At 34.9% G+C, this 18,434-nt stretch overlaps 1 protein-coding gene across 15 annotated transcripts in view; it reads right to left on the reverse strand.

Annotated features, from left to right (window-relative positions):
• Positions 1-18,434, reverse strand: part of DMD (dystrophin) — a 2,248,405-nt gene that overhangs the window by 1,357,655 nt on the left and 872,316 nt on the right. For all 15 annotated transcript variants that reach the window (XM_070067426.1, XM_051827673.2, XM_051827679.2 and 12 more), the window contains 2 exons: positions 17,615-17,770; positions 5,309-5,479 (listed from right to left, as the gene is read on the reverse strand). In XM_070067426.1, coding sequence (XP_069923527.1) covers positions 5,309-5,479; positions 17,615-17,770 — 327 coding nt within the window. The remainder of the gene's footprint in view (positions 1-5,308; positions 5,480-17,614; positions 17,771-18,434) is intronic.

Below are 18,434 nucleotides of genomic sequence, written 5' to 3' on the forward strand. Positions count from 1 at the left end.
CTGGCTTTTAGCTTCGGATCAGCTCTGTTCTGGTCATTACAGCCATTTGAGGAGTGAATCAGAGATGAAAGAGCTCTCTGTCTCTACCTCTCTCTTTAACTCTGTCTTTCAAATAAATAAAATCTTTAAAAATGTATAGTTCTTAATTCCAGTAACCACTGTTGCTGACAGGAGTTTAATTCTTTTGGTAAGTTCTGGGTAATATCTGCCTCCAGATTATTCCATGTTGGGTGAGAGAACTGAGATATAACTTATATATCATTCTCCATAATTAGTTGAAAGTTGGTGGGGAAAATGTTAATTTCCTAGCACTTGCAGTCTACTAAACAGGGGAGAAAGTGAGATTCAGTGGCCAGGGACAGCCCTCAGGTAAAGAAATGCAAGTTCTGGCAGGAGAAAGAGGGGCCTTCGTACCGTGATGTGGTGATAGTAAAGAATTATGGGAAGAACACAGAGTCAGCTAAAAAGACCTTTATATTAATCAAAATAATCACCCTATTCCTTTAGACTTAGTCCCACAATTCCTTAAAAGTATGCAGTCGGTGGCGAATGCATCATTGAGCATGAGATTTGTTTCTCCACATATCATATTTGATTGCAGTAATTATAGAATTATCAACTATTTGACAACTATGAATCACTTAGTATGTGTTGCTGTGTGCTGTGTTCACCATGTCTTTCAGGATACTTCATTGGATCTTTAACAAAATCTACTGAAATGCATTTTCTCTACATTAGACAATGGAAAACTGCAGCTCAGAGAGTTTTAAGTAAATGGTCCTGGGAGTTACATCTTTTATTTCTTAGTTTCTGTTAAGCCTGTCTCAAATCTCCTGTGAGATGAGAAGGAGCATGTTGCTGTGGATTCAATGAATGAAATAATTCATTTAGGCAATAAACAACCCATAAAACTGTCTAAAAATGTAGAAAAAGAAACACTTCTTCCATTGAATTTTAGGCTTTCATATATTCTTTTTGAATAGCAGGCTTAGATTTGGGGAAAGGTTTATAGAAGAAAAAGAGCAAAATTTATTAATGTAGTAGATATGAGAAAAGGAGATTATGATGAATTTCTCTTCTGTGGGAAATGATAGAAAGTTAAATGAGTTGTATAGCTTAGATATAATCCTTAAAATAAAAAGCAAAATGGATGATGTAGTCCAGACATAACCCTCACAAAAAAGGCTCTTAATCACTTTATGTCCATAAATCTAATCATGGTATGTTCAGACATCTTTCACTGCCAGTATTTCAAATGAGTGGTTCTCAAAATATGGATCCTCGCAATCACACTCTGGAACTTGTCCCTTGACACCACATGGGAATCTGTTAGAGAGAAAAAGCTCATGTCCCACCCAAGAGCCACTGAATCAGAAATTCAGTTAGTGAGACTAGGCAGACTGTGTTTTAAACAAGTAATTCAGGCAATTCCTGTTCTCCAAATGTATGTGTTTTTCATGATACAAAAGACATTTCAGTGGGCCAGCATTGTGGTATAGCAGGTGAAGCTGCTAGTGACAATGGCATCCCATATGGGTGTCTGTTCATGCCTTGCAGTTCCACTTCCAATCCAGCTCTGTGCTAATGACCTTGGAAAGCAGCAGAAGATGGCCCACTTATTTGGGCCTCTGCCACCCACATGGAGATCTGGATCAAGTTCCTGAATCTTGGCTTCGACCTGCCTCAGCCCTGGCCATTGTGGCCACTTTGGGAGTGAACCAAAGAATGTAAGCTCTCTTTCTTTCTCCTTCTCTGTCTGACTTTCAAATAAACAAACAAAATCTTTCAAAAATCATTTCCAACCAAAGTTTAAGCATATGGTCATTTCCAATTTCCAAAAGAATTCTGAGGTCAGATGTTGCATATCAAATACTTCCCTCTGCTTGTACACATCAACAGAAAAAAAATTCTTAACAAGGAAAAAATAAGTTATCAAAACAGAATGGTCATTTTTAGGGAAAACACAGGAAATAAAACAAACAGAAGGAGGTCTTTGCTTTTTTGTTGAGTAAATCAAGGAGAGATGTCAAAGTAGTTCTGTTAATATTTTCTGACAATATAGAAAAATTTGCTCTTAAAATGAGCACAGGTTCAAGTTCTGGACAAGGTACTACCCTCTAGGTAACGAAATTGATCTAAACAGATTGCCTTGATGGGAAGGAAAAATTCTCAAGGAATAGGAATCTTCCTGCCAATTCCTTGGGTTGTTGTTGCTAGAAGCTACTGAGTTTCCTTTTTTTAATAAGGATGCCATGGTGCAGTAATTTTATAGCAAAATTATTTAAATATGCCAATCCATGTGAACAAATTGGTTGGACCATTCATTTCAGTAATTGTTTTTAAAATTTAAAAATGTGTGACACTGTGTTCTCCAACACTGGAAATTAAAGGGATGTGATGAAGTGGTTGCCCACACAGGTAGACTTTTCAAGGAGGGAGGGAAGATAGGAAGAGGGTCTAAATCAAACCAAAAAACCTGGAGACAATCAGCAGCTGAAGACAAGCTGTTATCTGAAATAGCCTTTATAGGGATTTGAAGTAGTGGTTAGATGACATTAGAAGACATAGTGAGAAAAGATGAGAAACTGAAATTAAAGGAGAAAAGCCACATGGATGGCATGCAAATTGTAAGTAAGGCAAAAGGGAATACATTGGGAAGGGACTGGATGAGATGGGCTGAAATACCTTCAACTCTCTGGGTTCTGTCTCAGATAAAGCTTATATGACTATGCCTAAATTATTTGACCTTTCTGGAGATTTTAGTTTTTTGACCAGCCAAGAGAGAAATGGCATTCTACATTCAAAGAACCTCCTAGCTCTTCAATTTTGACATAGTTTCCCTCATGGTGATCCCCCTACCACAGCCAAATTTAAAATAATTATAGTTCACTATTTGGAACACTCTAATAGCTTTCCCTTTTCGCTTCAAATTGAAATTCCTATGGCATCTTATAAAACCCCTGCGTTAGTGGATATATGCCAATACCCTCAAACTCATCTCAGGTCATTTATCCCATTTCACTCCTGGCAGGCAGGCAGGCAGGCAGGCAGGCCTCCTTTTCTTCCTAATGAGCTTTAAAAACTATTTGTAAAAGCTTTTCTCTCTGATGGCTTTTCTCTATAATTCAGATTTCTTAGATTAAATACAATTCCTCACAAAAGTTCTAAAAGTCAAACCTTTCTAAATAGCATCCCACCACTCCCAACCCTTACCCACACACTCCTCATATTTATTTCACAAACCTGGTTTAATTTTTAGGCAAATTACCATTATCTCAAATGATTTTATTTATTTCTCCATTCATCGCCTACTCCACCTCTCTAATACAATGTAAAAAGGGCAGGCAGTAGTCTTGATTACCATTATCTTTGTTCTAGAAGTGCATTCACCTCACTGTAAATACTCAATATTTATTGATCATGAGTGAATGATACACAACACTATTGAACTAGAATGCTCTAGAAATGAAAATTATTTACCAAATTCAATCTTCCTTTTAAGTTTTAATTTTAGCTTCTATAATTGATTAAAACCATGCAACAGATATTGTATTTAAGCATATGAGTTTTCACACAAATATTCTCTGAAACTAAGTATTTATGAATGATTATAAAAATAATATAATAAAGTATGTTGAATTAGTTTCTGAACATGCAGTACCAGTGATAATAGTTATAAAATAACTATTGGGTTTGTAAGTACTTAATTTATGCTAGGCATGGAATAGCACTCTCATGTTCCATTCTTCCAATAACTGTGGGCATTCTGATATTCAGAGATCACAAATGAGAGAATTAAAGCTCAGTGAGTTTACATAACTCACCAAAGATAGAGTTTGCAAGAGGCTGAACCAGATTTTACACCCAATTGTGTGACTTCACATTGATTTTCTCTGTCACAGAGTGTGGGATCAAGTAAATATCTTATTACTATTTCCCCATGGGTTAGGGTCTTTAGCTTATATGTCTGTACTACCATCATTTAGGATTACAACTAAAAATCATTTTTGCAATCTGTGCTAGAAAATTTACTTACATTTCAGTTTCAATCCTGAAAGTTCATAACTGTGATATTACAAACATGATAAAATTCAGGATTATGTGAACTACTGAGTTGTCCAAGCCCATACTGAAAATACCACTGTGTACAATATACAGTCCTTACTTCCAAACCCATGTTACATACATTTCCTTGTTCTTTTGTTTATCCTTTTGTTTCAAGAGGAGTACATATAAACTGGTCTTTTAAATCCATATTAAAAGCCAAATTCTAAGAAACCTCTTCAAACTACCAAATTAATACAATTTGTTGACTACATGTTGTCTTATCAAGAACACTTAGCCTCAGTTACAACTTAACTTGCCTCAGCTAGAAATATCCAGTGAGATCATCGGATTCCATTCCATACAGAATTTTCAGAAATAATCTTTCAAATTGTGACTGTCAATCTTTATATTTTGACATAATGCATTAAAGTTAATGAATAGTTCATAATTTGGGGGTCAACACTGTGGAGTAAGGGGTTAAGTGGCTGCCTGCAATTCTGGCATCCCATATAGGCACTGGTTAGAATCCTGGCTGCTCTACTTCCAATCCAGCTTCCTGCTAATTTGCCTGGAAATGCAGTAGTGGATGGTCCAAGTATTTGGACCTCTGCACCCATGTGGGAGATCTGGAGGAGGCTTCTGGCTTCAGTCTGGCCCAGCCCTGGCCATTGTGGACATTTGGGGAGTGAATCAGCAGATGGAAAACTTTCTCTCGCTCACTCGCTCGCTCACTTGCTAAATTTCAAGTAAATCTTAACAAAGGATTTTGTAGTAAGAAGAAAAAAAAAAGCACTGTGCTTCAGGAGTAGAGACAAGGGCTGTAAACAATCCATTGAATCTCAAAATGTCCATTTCACTCCAATATATTGTATTTTTGGTACTCTATTAGTTGCCACCATGGATTTCTTCATTTAGTCTAGGGTTAATCTAAAGAGTATAAAGTAAACTAAAATTAGATCATTGTAAAAATTAAGAGAGGGAATAAGAGAGGAAGGAGAACAAAGGGTGGGAACATGGGCAGGAGGGAAATTTTGGTGGGTTGGGAACTATGTGTTCTGAAATCAGTATAGATGAAATACATGAAATCTGTTCACCTTAAATCAAATAAAGAAGATTTTATAAAATCTAAGTTGATAGCATATTTCAAAATAAATAAGAATCAATCTCTAAAACCAAGATGATGAGATGATAAAGAATCATAATTTCTGGTTATGATATGGTTATTTCCTAATTTTCCTTTTTTTTTTTAAATTTATGTTACCTTCATCTCTTCAACTGCTGTCTGTAATTCATCTGGAGTTTTATATTCAAAATCTCTCTCCAGATATTCTTCTTCCGCCTGTGTCATCCATTCATGCATCTCGGATAGATCCTTCTGAAGACTTAAAGTTTTATCCAGACCTGCCTTTAAGGCATCTTTTCTGGTGTAGACCTTCCATAAAACAAGCAAACAAGCAAAGCATGAACTGGCAGTGACCAAACATCATCACATTATCATTCAGTCTGTAAATAACAGAAAGTTTAGATAGCAAAGATGAAGTAAAAGGTTTATATGCATAAGAAAAATATCTCATGAATATCAGATACACTTAATTTCACTTAAGAGTGAAAATTAGATATAGTCAATTCCTTGGTATACTTAATAAAATTAACAGGTTTCACTATGACAACAGTTTATCTTCATGTGTGGCAATGTTAGTTTGGGAATAGACAGCAAACAGAACTCATTTCTGTAATATGTTTAACTAAAGTGTCCTTGCAATTTTAATAGTATACACAGAAGCATTATTTCTTTGTGCTTTTTAATACTGTTTTAAGAATAAAATATTTCCCAGGACTTAGTCACAACATATCTGGAGAAACCTCTTGTGAATAAAAAAGAATAATGAATATAATATGCAGTTAGGTCATTCTCAAAAAGAAGATAGCATACAAACTTATACATACACATACATAAGCATGCAAAGTTTGTTTCTAACATTTATAGTCAAATGGTTGTAAGTTAAAGGGAATCATTATATTTTCACATGTAAGATGGGCCAAAAATGTAACAAAGATGTATATTTTGGCAGGGATTTAGAGGAATAAAATTTTTATATATGTTAAGAGAAATATCCAATAGTACAACTGTTCAGATAGCAAATCGGCAAAATACAATAAAATTGTTAATGTTCATGAATATGAGTCTACATTTCCACTTTTAAGAGTATATCATACCAAACACACTTAACAGATTTTTATGTATAATGTTCAATTTAGCTATGAATACGGGAACACATTGGAAACAAACTCAAATACACTTTCTTAGAAGACTAAATAAATGATAACAAACACAAACATATCATAGAATATTATGTGTCACCAGTGCATCATTCCAGCTGAAATGAAAAGTTGCTCAATACACAATTTTGAGTTTAGAGGTAAGATACAAAACACTCCGTGTGGTTATAGAGAACAAGTTAATCAAAACTTGCAGTATGAAAATGTACTCCATGCTTTAAAACTAAATGAGAGGAAAAGAATCAAAAGTAATTTATTTTTAAGGAAAGAAAGGTATTTGGCTATTCTGAGGTGAAAGCATGAGTTTATCGGGAAGAAGAACAGCTACAGAGTAAGAACACCTGGATTTAATCCCCAGTAAGCTAAGTGAAACCAGAAACATCATTTCTCTATATTTTAGCTTCACAACTAACCTAACAGTTGGACTAGATGATTTCCAAGGTCTTCTTCAAATGTAACATTCAACAACTCTACAGCTAATCAAAGATAAAGAGAGAGAGATGGGGTGGGGTGGGGGAGTTTTTTGGTTACATATATAGATAGAATTCTGTGAAAGGTTTTGTTTAAAAAAGTTTTGTTAATATAGAGAACAAATTTGATATATTTCATAGATACAATTCTAAGAAGATAACCATACTTCCCTCTCTCCCTCCCTGTTAATCTACCTCCTTCCATTCTTTTAAGTACTATAATAATGTAATTTTAATTCATCAATAATGTTCAACAAGTAGAAAGTAGAAAGGTCACTGTTCCACAGAAGTATAGACAAAGGCTATAAATAATGAAATCATAAGATATCAGTTCCATTCTTAAAAATTTTATATTCTAAGCCGGCGCCGCGGCTCACTAGGCTAATCCTCCGCCTAGCTGCGCCGGCACACCGGGTTCTAGTCCCGGTTGGGGCGCCGGATTCTGTCCCGGTTGCCCCTCTTCCAGGCCAGCTCTCTGCTGTGGCCAGGGAGTGCAGTGGAGGATGGCCCAGGTGCTTGGGCCCTGCACCCCATGGGAGACCAGGAAAAGCATCTGGCTCCTGGCTCCTGCCATCAGATCAGCGCGGTGTGCCGGCCGCAGCGCGCCTGCCGCGGCGGCCATTGGAGGGTGAACCAACGGCAAAAGGAAGACCTTTCTCTCTGTGTCTCTCTCTCTCACTGTCCACTCTGCCTGTCAAAAAATAAAAAAAAATAAATAAGAATTAAAAAAAAATTTATATTCTATATTAACTGTCATATATCATAGAAAAATATGATATTTGTCTTTTTGGGATTTAGGACTGGCTGATTTCAATAAGCATAATGGTCTCCAGTTGCATCCATTTTGTTGTATAAGACAGGATTTCATTTTTTTATAACCGAGTAGTATTTCACTGTGTATATACTCAACATTTGCTTTATCCAGTTACCCTACTTCTCACACTATTCAAAACAATTGAGAGGGAGGAAATCCTCCCAAACTCCTTTCATGACTCAAGCATCATTTAATTCCAATGCCAGGTAACGATACAACAAACAAACATCACTGTAGGCCACTATCCCTGATGAACATAGATGCAAAAATTTTCAAAAAGATACAAGCTAATTAAATCTAAAACACATCAAAAGATGATCCACCTTGATCAAATAGGATTTATTCCAGGGATGCATGGATGGTTAAACAAACACAAACCCATAAATGTGAAGCATCCCATTAACAAATTGATGAATAAGCATCACATGATTACCTCAATAGATACAGAGAAAGCATTTGATAAAATACAACATTCTTTCATGATCAAAAAAAAAACATTAAGTGAACTGGGTATAAATGGAACATATCTCAACACAATTAAGGCAGTATATGACAAACCCATAGTCGGCATCATATTGAATGGGGAAAAGCTGGGAGCATTTCTACTAAGAATTCCCACATTCATCACTGTTATTTAATACAGTTCTAGACATTTTAGCCAGAGTTATTAAGCAAGAAAAAGAAATCAAACGGATACTAATTGGAAAGGAGGCAGCCAAATTATCCATGTTTTCAGATGATATAATCTTATATTTACGGAAACCAAAAGACTCTACTAAGAGACCATTGAAACTCATAAGAGTTTGACAAAGTTGCAGGCTATAAAATCAACACAAAAAATCATTAAACTTTGTATACATGAATAACATGGCTGAGAAAGAATTTGTAAGATTAAAACCATTCCCAACAGCTAAAAATAATTTAAATACTTTCAAATAAATTTACCAAGGATGTTAAATATCTCTTCAATGAAAATTATAAAACATTAGGGAAAGAAATATAAAATGACACAAAAAATGAAAAAAAAATCTGTGTTCCTGGATTGGAAGAACTAATATGATCAAAATTTCCATACTACCCAAAGTAATTTATAGATTCAGTGTGAACCCAATAAAAACACCAAGCACATCCTTCTCAGATCTAGGAAAAAAATGATGTTAAAATTCATATGGAATCAATAGAGACCCTGAGAAGCTAAAGCAATCCAAACAATAAAAACAAAGCCAGATGCATAACAATACCAGAATTCAATACATATTGCAGGGTTGTTATAATCAAAACAGTCTGGTAATGGTACAAAAAATAGACAGCAGACCAGTGGGACAGAACAAAATCCTCAGAATTAACCCATGCACCTATAATCCAACTAATCTTTGACAAACGAAAATCACTTCCTGGAGAAAGGACAGTCTCTTCAATAAATGGTGTTGGCAGAATTGGATCTATGAATGCAGAAGTAGGAAATAAGACTCCTACTTTACACCTTATAAAAAATTTAACTCTAAATGGATCAAAGATATAAATATATGAATTGATACCATGAAATTACGAGAGGAAAACAATGGGGAAACTCTGCAAGGGAGTGGCATAGGCAAAGACTTCTTGGAAAAGACTCCAGAAGTACAGGCAATCAAAGCAAAAATAGACAAACAGAATTACATCAAGCTAAAAAGCTTCGGCACAACAAAACACTCAACCAAGTGAAGAGGCAACCGACAGAATGGGAAAAAATATTTGCAAGCTATGTAAATGATAAAGGATTAATATCCAGGATATATAAATAATCTGGTTATGGGCAAAAGACATGAAGAATCATTTTTCAAAGGATGAAATACAAATGGGCAACAGACACATGAAAAAAAGTTCAGTATCACTAGCCATCAGAAAAATGCAAACAAAAATCACAATGAAGTTTTACCTCACTCCAGTTAGAATAGTTATCATCCAAAATTCAAAAATCAAAAAAATAACAAATTCTGGTGAAGATGTAGAATAAAAAGTACCCTACTACAAATCTGGTGGGAATGTAAACTAGTACAGCCATTTTGGAAAGTAAGGAGATTCCTCAGAAAGCTGAAAATAGATCTACGATATGACACAGCCATCCCACTCCTAGGAATTTACCCAAAGGAAATGAAATTAGCATATGAGTGTTATCTGTACCCTCATGTTTATAGCAGCTCAATTCATCAACTGTGAAATGGTTTAGGTTAAATTTACATTATTCCCTTAGCCTTATCATATTAGTGATTCCAAAATGCTTGCCTTAAGCTAACTAATCTACTATACAGTTTAAATTGATTACATTGCCTTGTCACAATATGTAAAATAGAAAGCTCTTCACCACTGTCTTCCACACTCAAACACACTTTATTTAATCTCTCGTCTCAGAACAAGGGATGCCTTTGGACTTCCCCACAGTCATCGACTGCTGTTCAGAGCAAAATGTTCTGAAATCGGTTACTTTTTGTATATTCCCTTTGTATTTTCCTCCATTACAATGTCTTAAAATCTGCTATCTTGCTTCTTTTAGGCCATCCTATAAATATGCTCATACCCATCCCCATGATTTAAAATTTAAACATCCATCTTACCATAACTTAACATAGCATTATTTTGAAAAACAGTCTACTCCTGTCTCTGTTTACTGTTCTTTCCATAATTTCCAACTATAACTGTGTTTTTGTGACCTCTTACTAAGTTCATCAAGGATTTCTGAATTCTAAACCTAATGTGTACTTTCCAAACGATCTATTACCTAACCTCCCTCTTATTGAGAACTTGCGTCTCATAACTAAAGTTGATTTCTTGAAATCCTTTATTTCCTTGATATTTCAGAATCAGATCACTGCTCTTCCTTTTTCTTTGGTCATTTTCTTTTCCCAGTAGCCTCGCTGGCTTCTTTCTACTTGATAATACTTAAATATAAATGTTTTTCAGAGTTATGTCATTAGTTATCTTCTCCCATCATTGTTGCAAAAACAATTTTCTATTTTTTCTCACATATAAAGTAACATTCCAGACCGGTTTTCCCTTGTTGTAAATTATTTATATCTGTGTGGCCAACACACAGCAGAAGTCAATAAAACTACATTTTCTCCCAAGTGTGTTCCTATAACTACATGACAGATCAATGTTCATATTAGCAAATACTAAATTTCTACCAGCATACTATGGAAAACAAACTATGTTTTAACTCCTCTCAGAAGTGTTGCATATACCAACACACAGGCTTAGATTTGATAAAGGATATCTTGGATTGTTAATGAAAGGTTTTCAGGAGAGGAGTGAAATAATTTGGTATTTTAATAGTCTCAATCTGGCTGCTGTGCTTCAAACATGCTCTATGGGAACTGGCAAAGGTGGGACTAGGGAAAGAATTCAGGAAATTTTATCTAGGAGACAAAGAATGGTGGCTTTGTCCAGGGTGAGTGCAGAAGATGGTAAAAAAAAAAATCTCGGATTATGGGATTTTTGTAGGTAGAACCAGCAACATTTGCTGACAAATTTGATATATGTGTGTAAAAGAAATGCAAGTATAGAAGACAAGAGGACCTCAAAGGCTTTGCCTTAGGTATCTTGAAGGATGGAGTTGATATTTCTTGGGACAAGGAAAAGTCTAGGGTTAAAGTGTTAGATTTAGTGTGTCTATTATTCATCTACATGGAAGGATAGAGTACAGATAGGTATACAGCTCTGAGATTTATGAGAAAAGTGCAGTTAATGAAAACTGCAGAAGAAAAAAATATATATTATATGTAAATCCATGAGGCTGGGTGGGATTTTAGTGCAACAGTTATGACCACTTGGTAGTAGACAACATTCCATGTCAGAATTTCTGGGTTCATATACAGGCAATGCTTCTGATTCCAGTTACCTGTTAAATCATTCTCTGGAAGGCAGCAAGCAATGGCTCAAGTAATTGAGTCTCCACCACCCATGTGGGAGACCTGGATTGAGTTCTACTTGGCATTTGGAGAGTCAATCAGTATATGGGAGTTGCTGATTATAAATAAATAAATAAAACCATGAGGCTGGATGAGTTTACCTTATGGAGTTAATGATGACAGAAAAGAGGAGAAGTTATGAACAGTGAGCCCTGGAATACTTCCTATTTCAGCAGTCAGGGTAATGGAAACACCAAAGATACTGAGCATGGTCAGCAAGCTAAAGAAATCAAGCTACAAGAGAACTGGGAAGACTGATGTTATAGCAGCCAACTTAACAAAGATAAAGACTAAATGCTAGATTTAGTGATATAAATTCACAGGGGAATCTGAAAATGTGCTTCAGTGGAGTGGAGATGATAAAATTTTGATTAGGTAACATCAAGAAATAATGGAAGCAGTAGAAGGGAGATAAAATGAATTTCTGTAAAGAATGTAAACGGAGAGATGTCTAGCGGGATTATGGGGTTAACCAAGGATTGTTTTTAATGAGAGATGATAATGCAGGCTCCTTCTTAGCTATTAAGAATGATCTAGTAGAGAACAGAGGTAGGAAATAGGGTACTATTCAGTGGCTGTTGTAATGTTTTTGTGCAGAAAATAGGGAAAGGGATATAGTACCTAAGTGGTAGAGCTCCCCTTATAAACTCAGAAAGGTCATCTATACAGAAGGAAGGAGCTTTCATGAAGCTTACCTGATGGTCACTGGGAATATTTACAACTTCCCTATAAATACTTCTAATTTCTCAGAGAGAAAGAGAAAGAGAGAGAGAGAGAGAGAGAGAGAGAGAGAGAGAGAGAGGAATCTAGTTAATTGTCATAGAGTACAGAGTAAAGAAAAACTGTTAGAAATTTGAATAAAGATGTGTGGAAGGCTATCCCCAAAAGATATATTAAGAAAGAAAATGAATGACCTACAAGTTATTTAAAATGACACCCACCTGATCTCTAAATCTACTGTTCATTGCAACTATTATAAATTTATAGTCATTAATAATTGAAATATATAATCATACATTATTAACTTCAAAATATGCATGTTTCGTGTTTTATATGTGTATACTTACATTTCTTTTTCATTTATTTTATTTACCACACATGGACTTCATGATTACTCTGTGCTAGTTACTGGTCTATATTTCATGCCAAGATTTATTCATTTAATAATTTTAAATTCTTATGAGGTAAGCATTGATAGCCCATATTTTAAAAACTAGGGAATCAAATCACAGAGAGGTTAAAAATCTCTTCACAGAGGTTGGTATTCTGGTGAAGCAGGTTAAGTTGTCCCCTGCAATGCCTCAATTCCATATGAGCACCTGTTTGTGTCCTGGCTGCTCCACTTCCAATCTAGTTTCCTGCTGATACACTTGGGAGGCTGCAGATAATGGAAAAAGTACTCATGTACCTCTCATCCTCATAAAAGACTGGATGCTCTTGGCTTCAACCTCACCCAACCTTTGCAGTTGCTGATACTTGGGGAATAAACCAGAGGCTGGAAGATTCTCTCTCCCTCCCTCCCTCCCTCCCTTCCTCCTTCCCTCCTTCCCTCCTTCCCTCCTTCCCTGTTTTTCCCTGTCATTCTGCTTTTCAAATAATTAATTAACCTTAAAAATAAATTAATTAATTAACCAAAGCTCTTAGAACCAGAGGACACATAGTAGTTTCAAGGGGCTAGGGAGAGGAGAGATTGGGGGACATGATGTTTAATTGTACAAAATTTCAGTTATGTGAGATGAATAAGTTCTGGACATATACTGTACAACATATGGTCTCGAATTAACAATACTGTTTTTTTTTATTTAAAAACTCATTAGGAGGATAGATCTTTGGCTAAATGTTCTTCCTATAGAAGAAAACAGTTCCTTAAAATTTAAATAAAATGGAGGAAGAAGAGACATTTTGGAGGTGATGGATAAGATTACGGCCTGGACTATGATAATGGTCTCATGAGTACACACTTATCCCCAGACTCATCAAGTTATAAACAGTAAGCATAGAGAGTATTTTGTATGTCAATCATACTTCAACATAGTGGTTTAAACAAGAAAAACAATCTTTTCCACTCCCAAGTGTTCAGGTATTACTCAGTTTGGCCAAGAATTTTAGGGGATGAAGAGTGGGGAAATACTTTCACTGGAAAATAAGAATTCTTTATTCTTGTGAACATAGTTTATAAGCTGAGTTCAAATATCCTACTTGAATTTCAGATGCATGTTGGTTGTCTTCCCATCTAAAACAAACATGACCAATATGGACCACTGATGACTTTACTCAGTGGGTATACTCTGTTTCTCCCTTAGTCCCAGACTGACTTTCTTCTTTATTTAAAGTTACCATGTCCTACACTGTACCTCAAGATACACAACTCTGAATATGCTGATTTTACCTCATCTTTTTTTCTGGTCTTTCAGTAAGCATCTCCCTTCAGCAACTACTGCCATTTCTAATGAGATCTAATAACAATGAAGGAAGCAATGTTTCACGTTAGGAATGGAATTGTAGTTCTCAGAAAATGTGAGTGTAAAAGTCTTCATCAAAAATATGACAAGGAAGAACTAGCCTAATAGGTTGGCAGAAACAGAAGGGAAAAACACAATCATGTTATACAAACATGGTGTTGTCCACACAAAGGAAATAAACCTTCTGGAAACTAATCATGGAAGACAGAAGTCTCAGCCAAGTTTGAGCCACATTAGGTACTTCAGCTCAGTTTGCTGAGAATAACATGTAGAATGGGAAAACGTGTGTGTGCACGTGCACACAGAGTAATTTGACAGAGCAATAATTACTGAAACCATCTCCAGTTCTCTGGAGTAACTTGGGAAAATACTGGAAGAGATTTGGACAGCAAGCTAAGCATGATATCACAGGATGATAATTATGTAAAATGTCTTTATATCTCTCAATATTCATTAATATTATATCTTTGCCAGTAATATGTTCTATCTTGACAACTGCCATTCCTACCTATTTCCACTTTTTATCATTCCTCATACAATGGAAATATATATAACAGACTTTTATACAATCACTTCAAGTGATGCTGATATGGGGGAACTAGGCAGGGAGGGAGGGAGGGAAAATTGAGTGGGAAAATGTTCCAGTTTTTATCTATCCCTGCACCTTAACTCCACTCCATTACATGCCAATACAGTATTCCCACTTTCCCATGACACACCGAGTATCCTACATGACGACGGAGAAGCTGCCATGCTGAGCATATAGAAGCTGAGCTCCAGAGGGCCTCACACATATTAAACACTGTTCAAACTCCACCCCACTTGCATATTAAATTAGGACACTACCTCCTCCTCCCAAATGGCAACCACTGGGAGTCCCCCCCCCTTTTTTTTTTCCTTTTCCCTTGGGCAGGTCTTTTTCTCTGGTGCTGTCATGGGAGCTTCTCTCCTTGTGAGTTTACCCATACTGAAGCCTGAATGTGTATTCATGGTCTTCATTTCAAATAAATCCTACTCTCATTAATGCACTTTACTTATGCCTTTGCTTCAAATTCTTATCTTATGCTGCCACAAGATCCTGGAATAAAAAATGGGGGGCAAATTCCTAAAACAATGCCACTCCTGTGTTAAGTCTTTGATAGTTTCCCAATGTACTTGACATACAGATTTAATCCTCATTGTGTCTTATATAAGTTCATTTATTACTCTTATTTTCCATTCACTTTTTCCTGGCTCAATGCTGTTTTTCTTCCAGCAGCTTCCTTTAAATCCCTGAAACATGCTTAGCACTTTGTTCCCTAAGAAGTTCCTCCCCTTCCTTTCTCTCTCCAGAATGTCTCTGGTCTAACATATCCAACTGTCAGTTTCTTTTCAGTAATCAGGAATCAGCTTTAATTTCACCTCTTCAGAAAAGATCTTACTGAACCTGAAAAGAAAGCAATTTCCTCGTTCCTATTACTCTCATTCAGAGAATTCTTATTAAGTTCAGAGCACTTACCAACAAATAAAATGAGGTGTGATAACGTATTAGCTCATTTACTTTCCATCTTCTCCACTAAATTATAATCTCCATAAGGGTAAGTACTATGTCTCATTTATTCCCGCTTATGTCTAATACTAAATTTTAATATTTATATATTCCAGTAAATATAAGTTTATGATCATATAAGCACATGTATGTGTGTGTGTATATATATATATATATGTAATTAAATATCTCTTTCCTTCTATTCCACCTTCCCTTCTTTCTTAATTGGTAAGCTGTTTTAATAATAGCTGTGTTTTTGTTGTAGAAATAAGAAGAATCTTGATATTTTCATTTAGATACTTAAAATTTAGGATGTAAATAATTTTAACCACTGAATATTTTCAGAATCATCAGGTCATAGGAACTCATGGCATCTACAAGTCTAACATCCATTTGGATAAGTTAATATTTATTTTCCAGACCTTGGTGGCTAATAAAAAATATATTTTAACCAAAGAGAGAACATCACATGCTCATTTGTTGTGTAGACATTTATATAATGCATAGATTTACACACATTTCCATTCCTCTCTCTGGAACACTGAATTGGTATCAACACCCCAGCCTGGCTTCCCTGCTTTAAAAGCATTGTTTTTGCTTTCCTCTTACCCTGTAGAACATGTGGGTGTTTTTTGCTTGTTTGTTTCATTTTTTTTGTTGTTTGTTTTTCTTTTGTAAAACCTGGGTCATTTGCTGACCAAATTAGAGCATGGATAGAGTGATATTCCAAAAAGAGGCAGGGAGACATAAAATATTCCAGGATGAGAAAATAGGATCAGAACATGACTATGACTTAAATATATGTATTTTTTTTTTTGCAGGAGGCTGATATGCTTAAAATAGTTCTCTTGAACAACTGATTCTTGCTATGCATTACTGCAGACACAAGGTCTTAAGCAAAAACATTTTAAAAATCAAGATATTTTAAAAATTACACTTCTATAAAAGGTAATAACCTTAAGGTTTCAGTAAGATTGTTGACTTTCATTATTTTCCTATTTTTTTCCCTTTCTTTAAATAAATTGCTGGTGTTCTTTATATTCTCCATTAAGAACATTCAACAAACAAATACCTTTCACACTGCCCTTCCAGGAAAACATCAATGGTGTAATCTATTATTTAAGTAATATTTTTTTTCCGGAACGACTCTTCTAGCACAGAATTATTCTAGAAGAAACCAAGTTTGCTGGCCCAGGGCTATCTCATCTATAAGTTAATAGAACTGTTGAGCATTCGTCAGTGACTGTATTAGCTGGGCAACTTGCCTTGCCTTTTACTTTTCTGAATTTATCTGCAATCTAGTTTTTGCCTTTTGGCATTATTTCTTTGCAACTTTGAAAGTTTACTTAGAAAAGCACAAAGACCGACAACCTCTAACATACATAAATTGAGACCTCTCATTAAATTCAAAAATTGTATTGGTAAATTAAAAGTAATCAGTGCTTTAGGATAAAAAATATTATCCTTTGAATGAGAAATATTCAATATACACCACTTATCACATAATTTTCCATAATTTAATCTTTAAAATTAAAATAAATATCTATAAAATATTCTACTGTATAAAAACAAGGAACAAAGATATGAAGTTATAGTCATTTAATTTTTATTCCCATTCAGTTACTAATAACTGTTTGTATTAAATAAGACAAACTTTGAATCTTAACCAGAAGTAAATAGCATTTATCACATTTGCACATGCATGTATGCAATTCATTTTATTCCTGTATTAAATATATGTATATAAAACATATGTTGTAAATCCAATTATGATTGTCAATTTATGTCTTGGAGAAAAATCCAATGAAAATAATGTCTTGTAGTGGGAATTTGTTTTTCAGTATAATAATAATGTTCAAGAAGTTCATGTTAGGCCTCAAAATAAGAAAATATTTAAAATCCCTATTATAAAACTATTTGTATATGTTACAAAAGAGTAATTTGAGGCTTTAAAGCATCAACATAGTCAAGAACAAAGTTTTGAATACAGGAACTGGTAAAGGAGACATTAAAAAAATTTTGGGAATTAAATTGAGGGAAACACAATGGGGTTGGGCTGTCCATACCTGTCGGCACATGTGATCCCACTGACTGTTAAGTTCTCTGAGTTCCGTCTCAAGTCTGGATGCAAACTCTGGCTCAGCCTCATTCTTTATCTTCTGTCCACTCTCATTGACACTGTTTAGACTAGGCTGGATTGTCTGAATGTCATTGACTAAAAGCTAAGGAAACAACACAACTTGAACTGGCTGCAAAAATCATCACCCCATAGAAAAGCAATAAAGTTAGAAAACATGTCATTAGAAATAATGGCAGTCTGTGTGGAATTTGTTCTTTAAAATTCGACATTCACATGTAATGACAGAGACAGGTATCTCTACAATAGTCTTGCAAAAACATGTTCAGTGGTTATTAGGGTATGAATGAAGTATGCAATTATCTGTATTCTACTCCTATAAGAAAGAAAAGGAAATAAATTTAATATTTGTTTGAAACATGCATGAAAATGATGGGCTTTGTACATTACTATTTTTGAAAGGATTCTGTTTTTCAAATGCAGGATACTGCAGTAATTGTTGATAGCATGATGGGTGTGAAGGTTATTTCTAAGGTAGATTTGCTTTTTAGCTTGTATTTGTAAAGAAAGTTATTTAAAGAGCCACATTATTTTCTTCCTGCAGGATGACAGTAGTATAATGAATATCGTTTTGAAAATCCATATTGTGTTGTAGTACAATGCATTATACATGGGAGGGAATACAGTACAAATACTAATTGGCAATAAGATAAAAATAGTAGCTCAAATGATTTTTTACCTCTAAATTATACTGTATTTTATATTAAAATTATCTCATTAAGCGAGACTTGAGTAAAAAGCAAAGTTTT

The sequence above is a fragment of the Oryctolagus cuniculus genome, chromosome X (genome assembly GCF_964237555.1).
Source record: "Oryctolagus cuniculus chromosome X, mOryCun1.1, whole genome shotgun sequence".
Taxonomy (NCBI): domain Eukaryota; kingdom Metazoa; phylum Chordata; class Mammalia; order Lagomorpha; family Leporidae; genus Oryctolagus; species Oryctolagus cuniculus.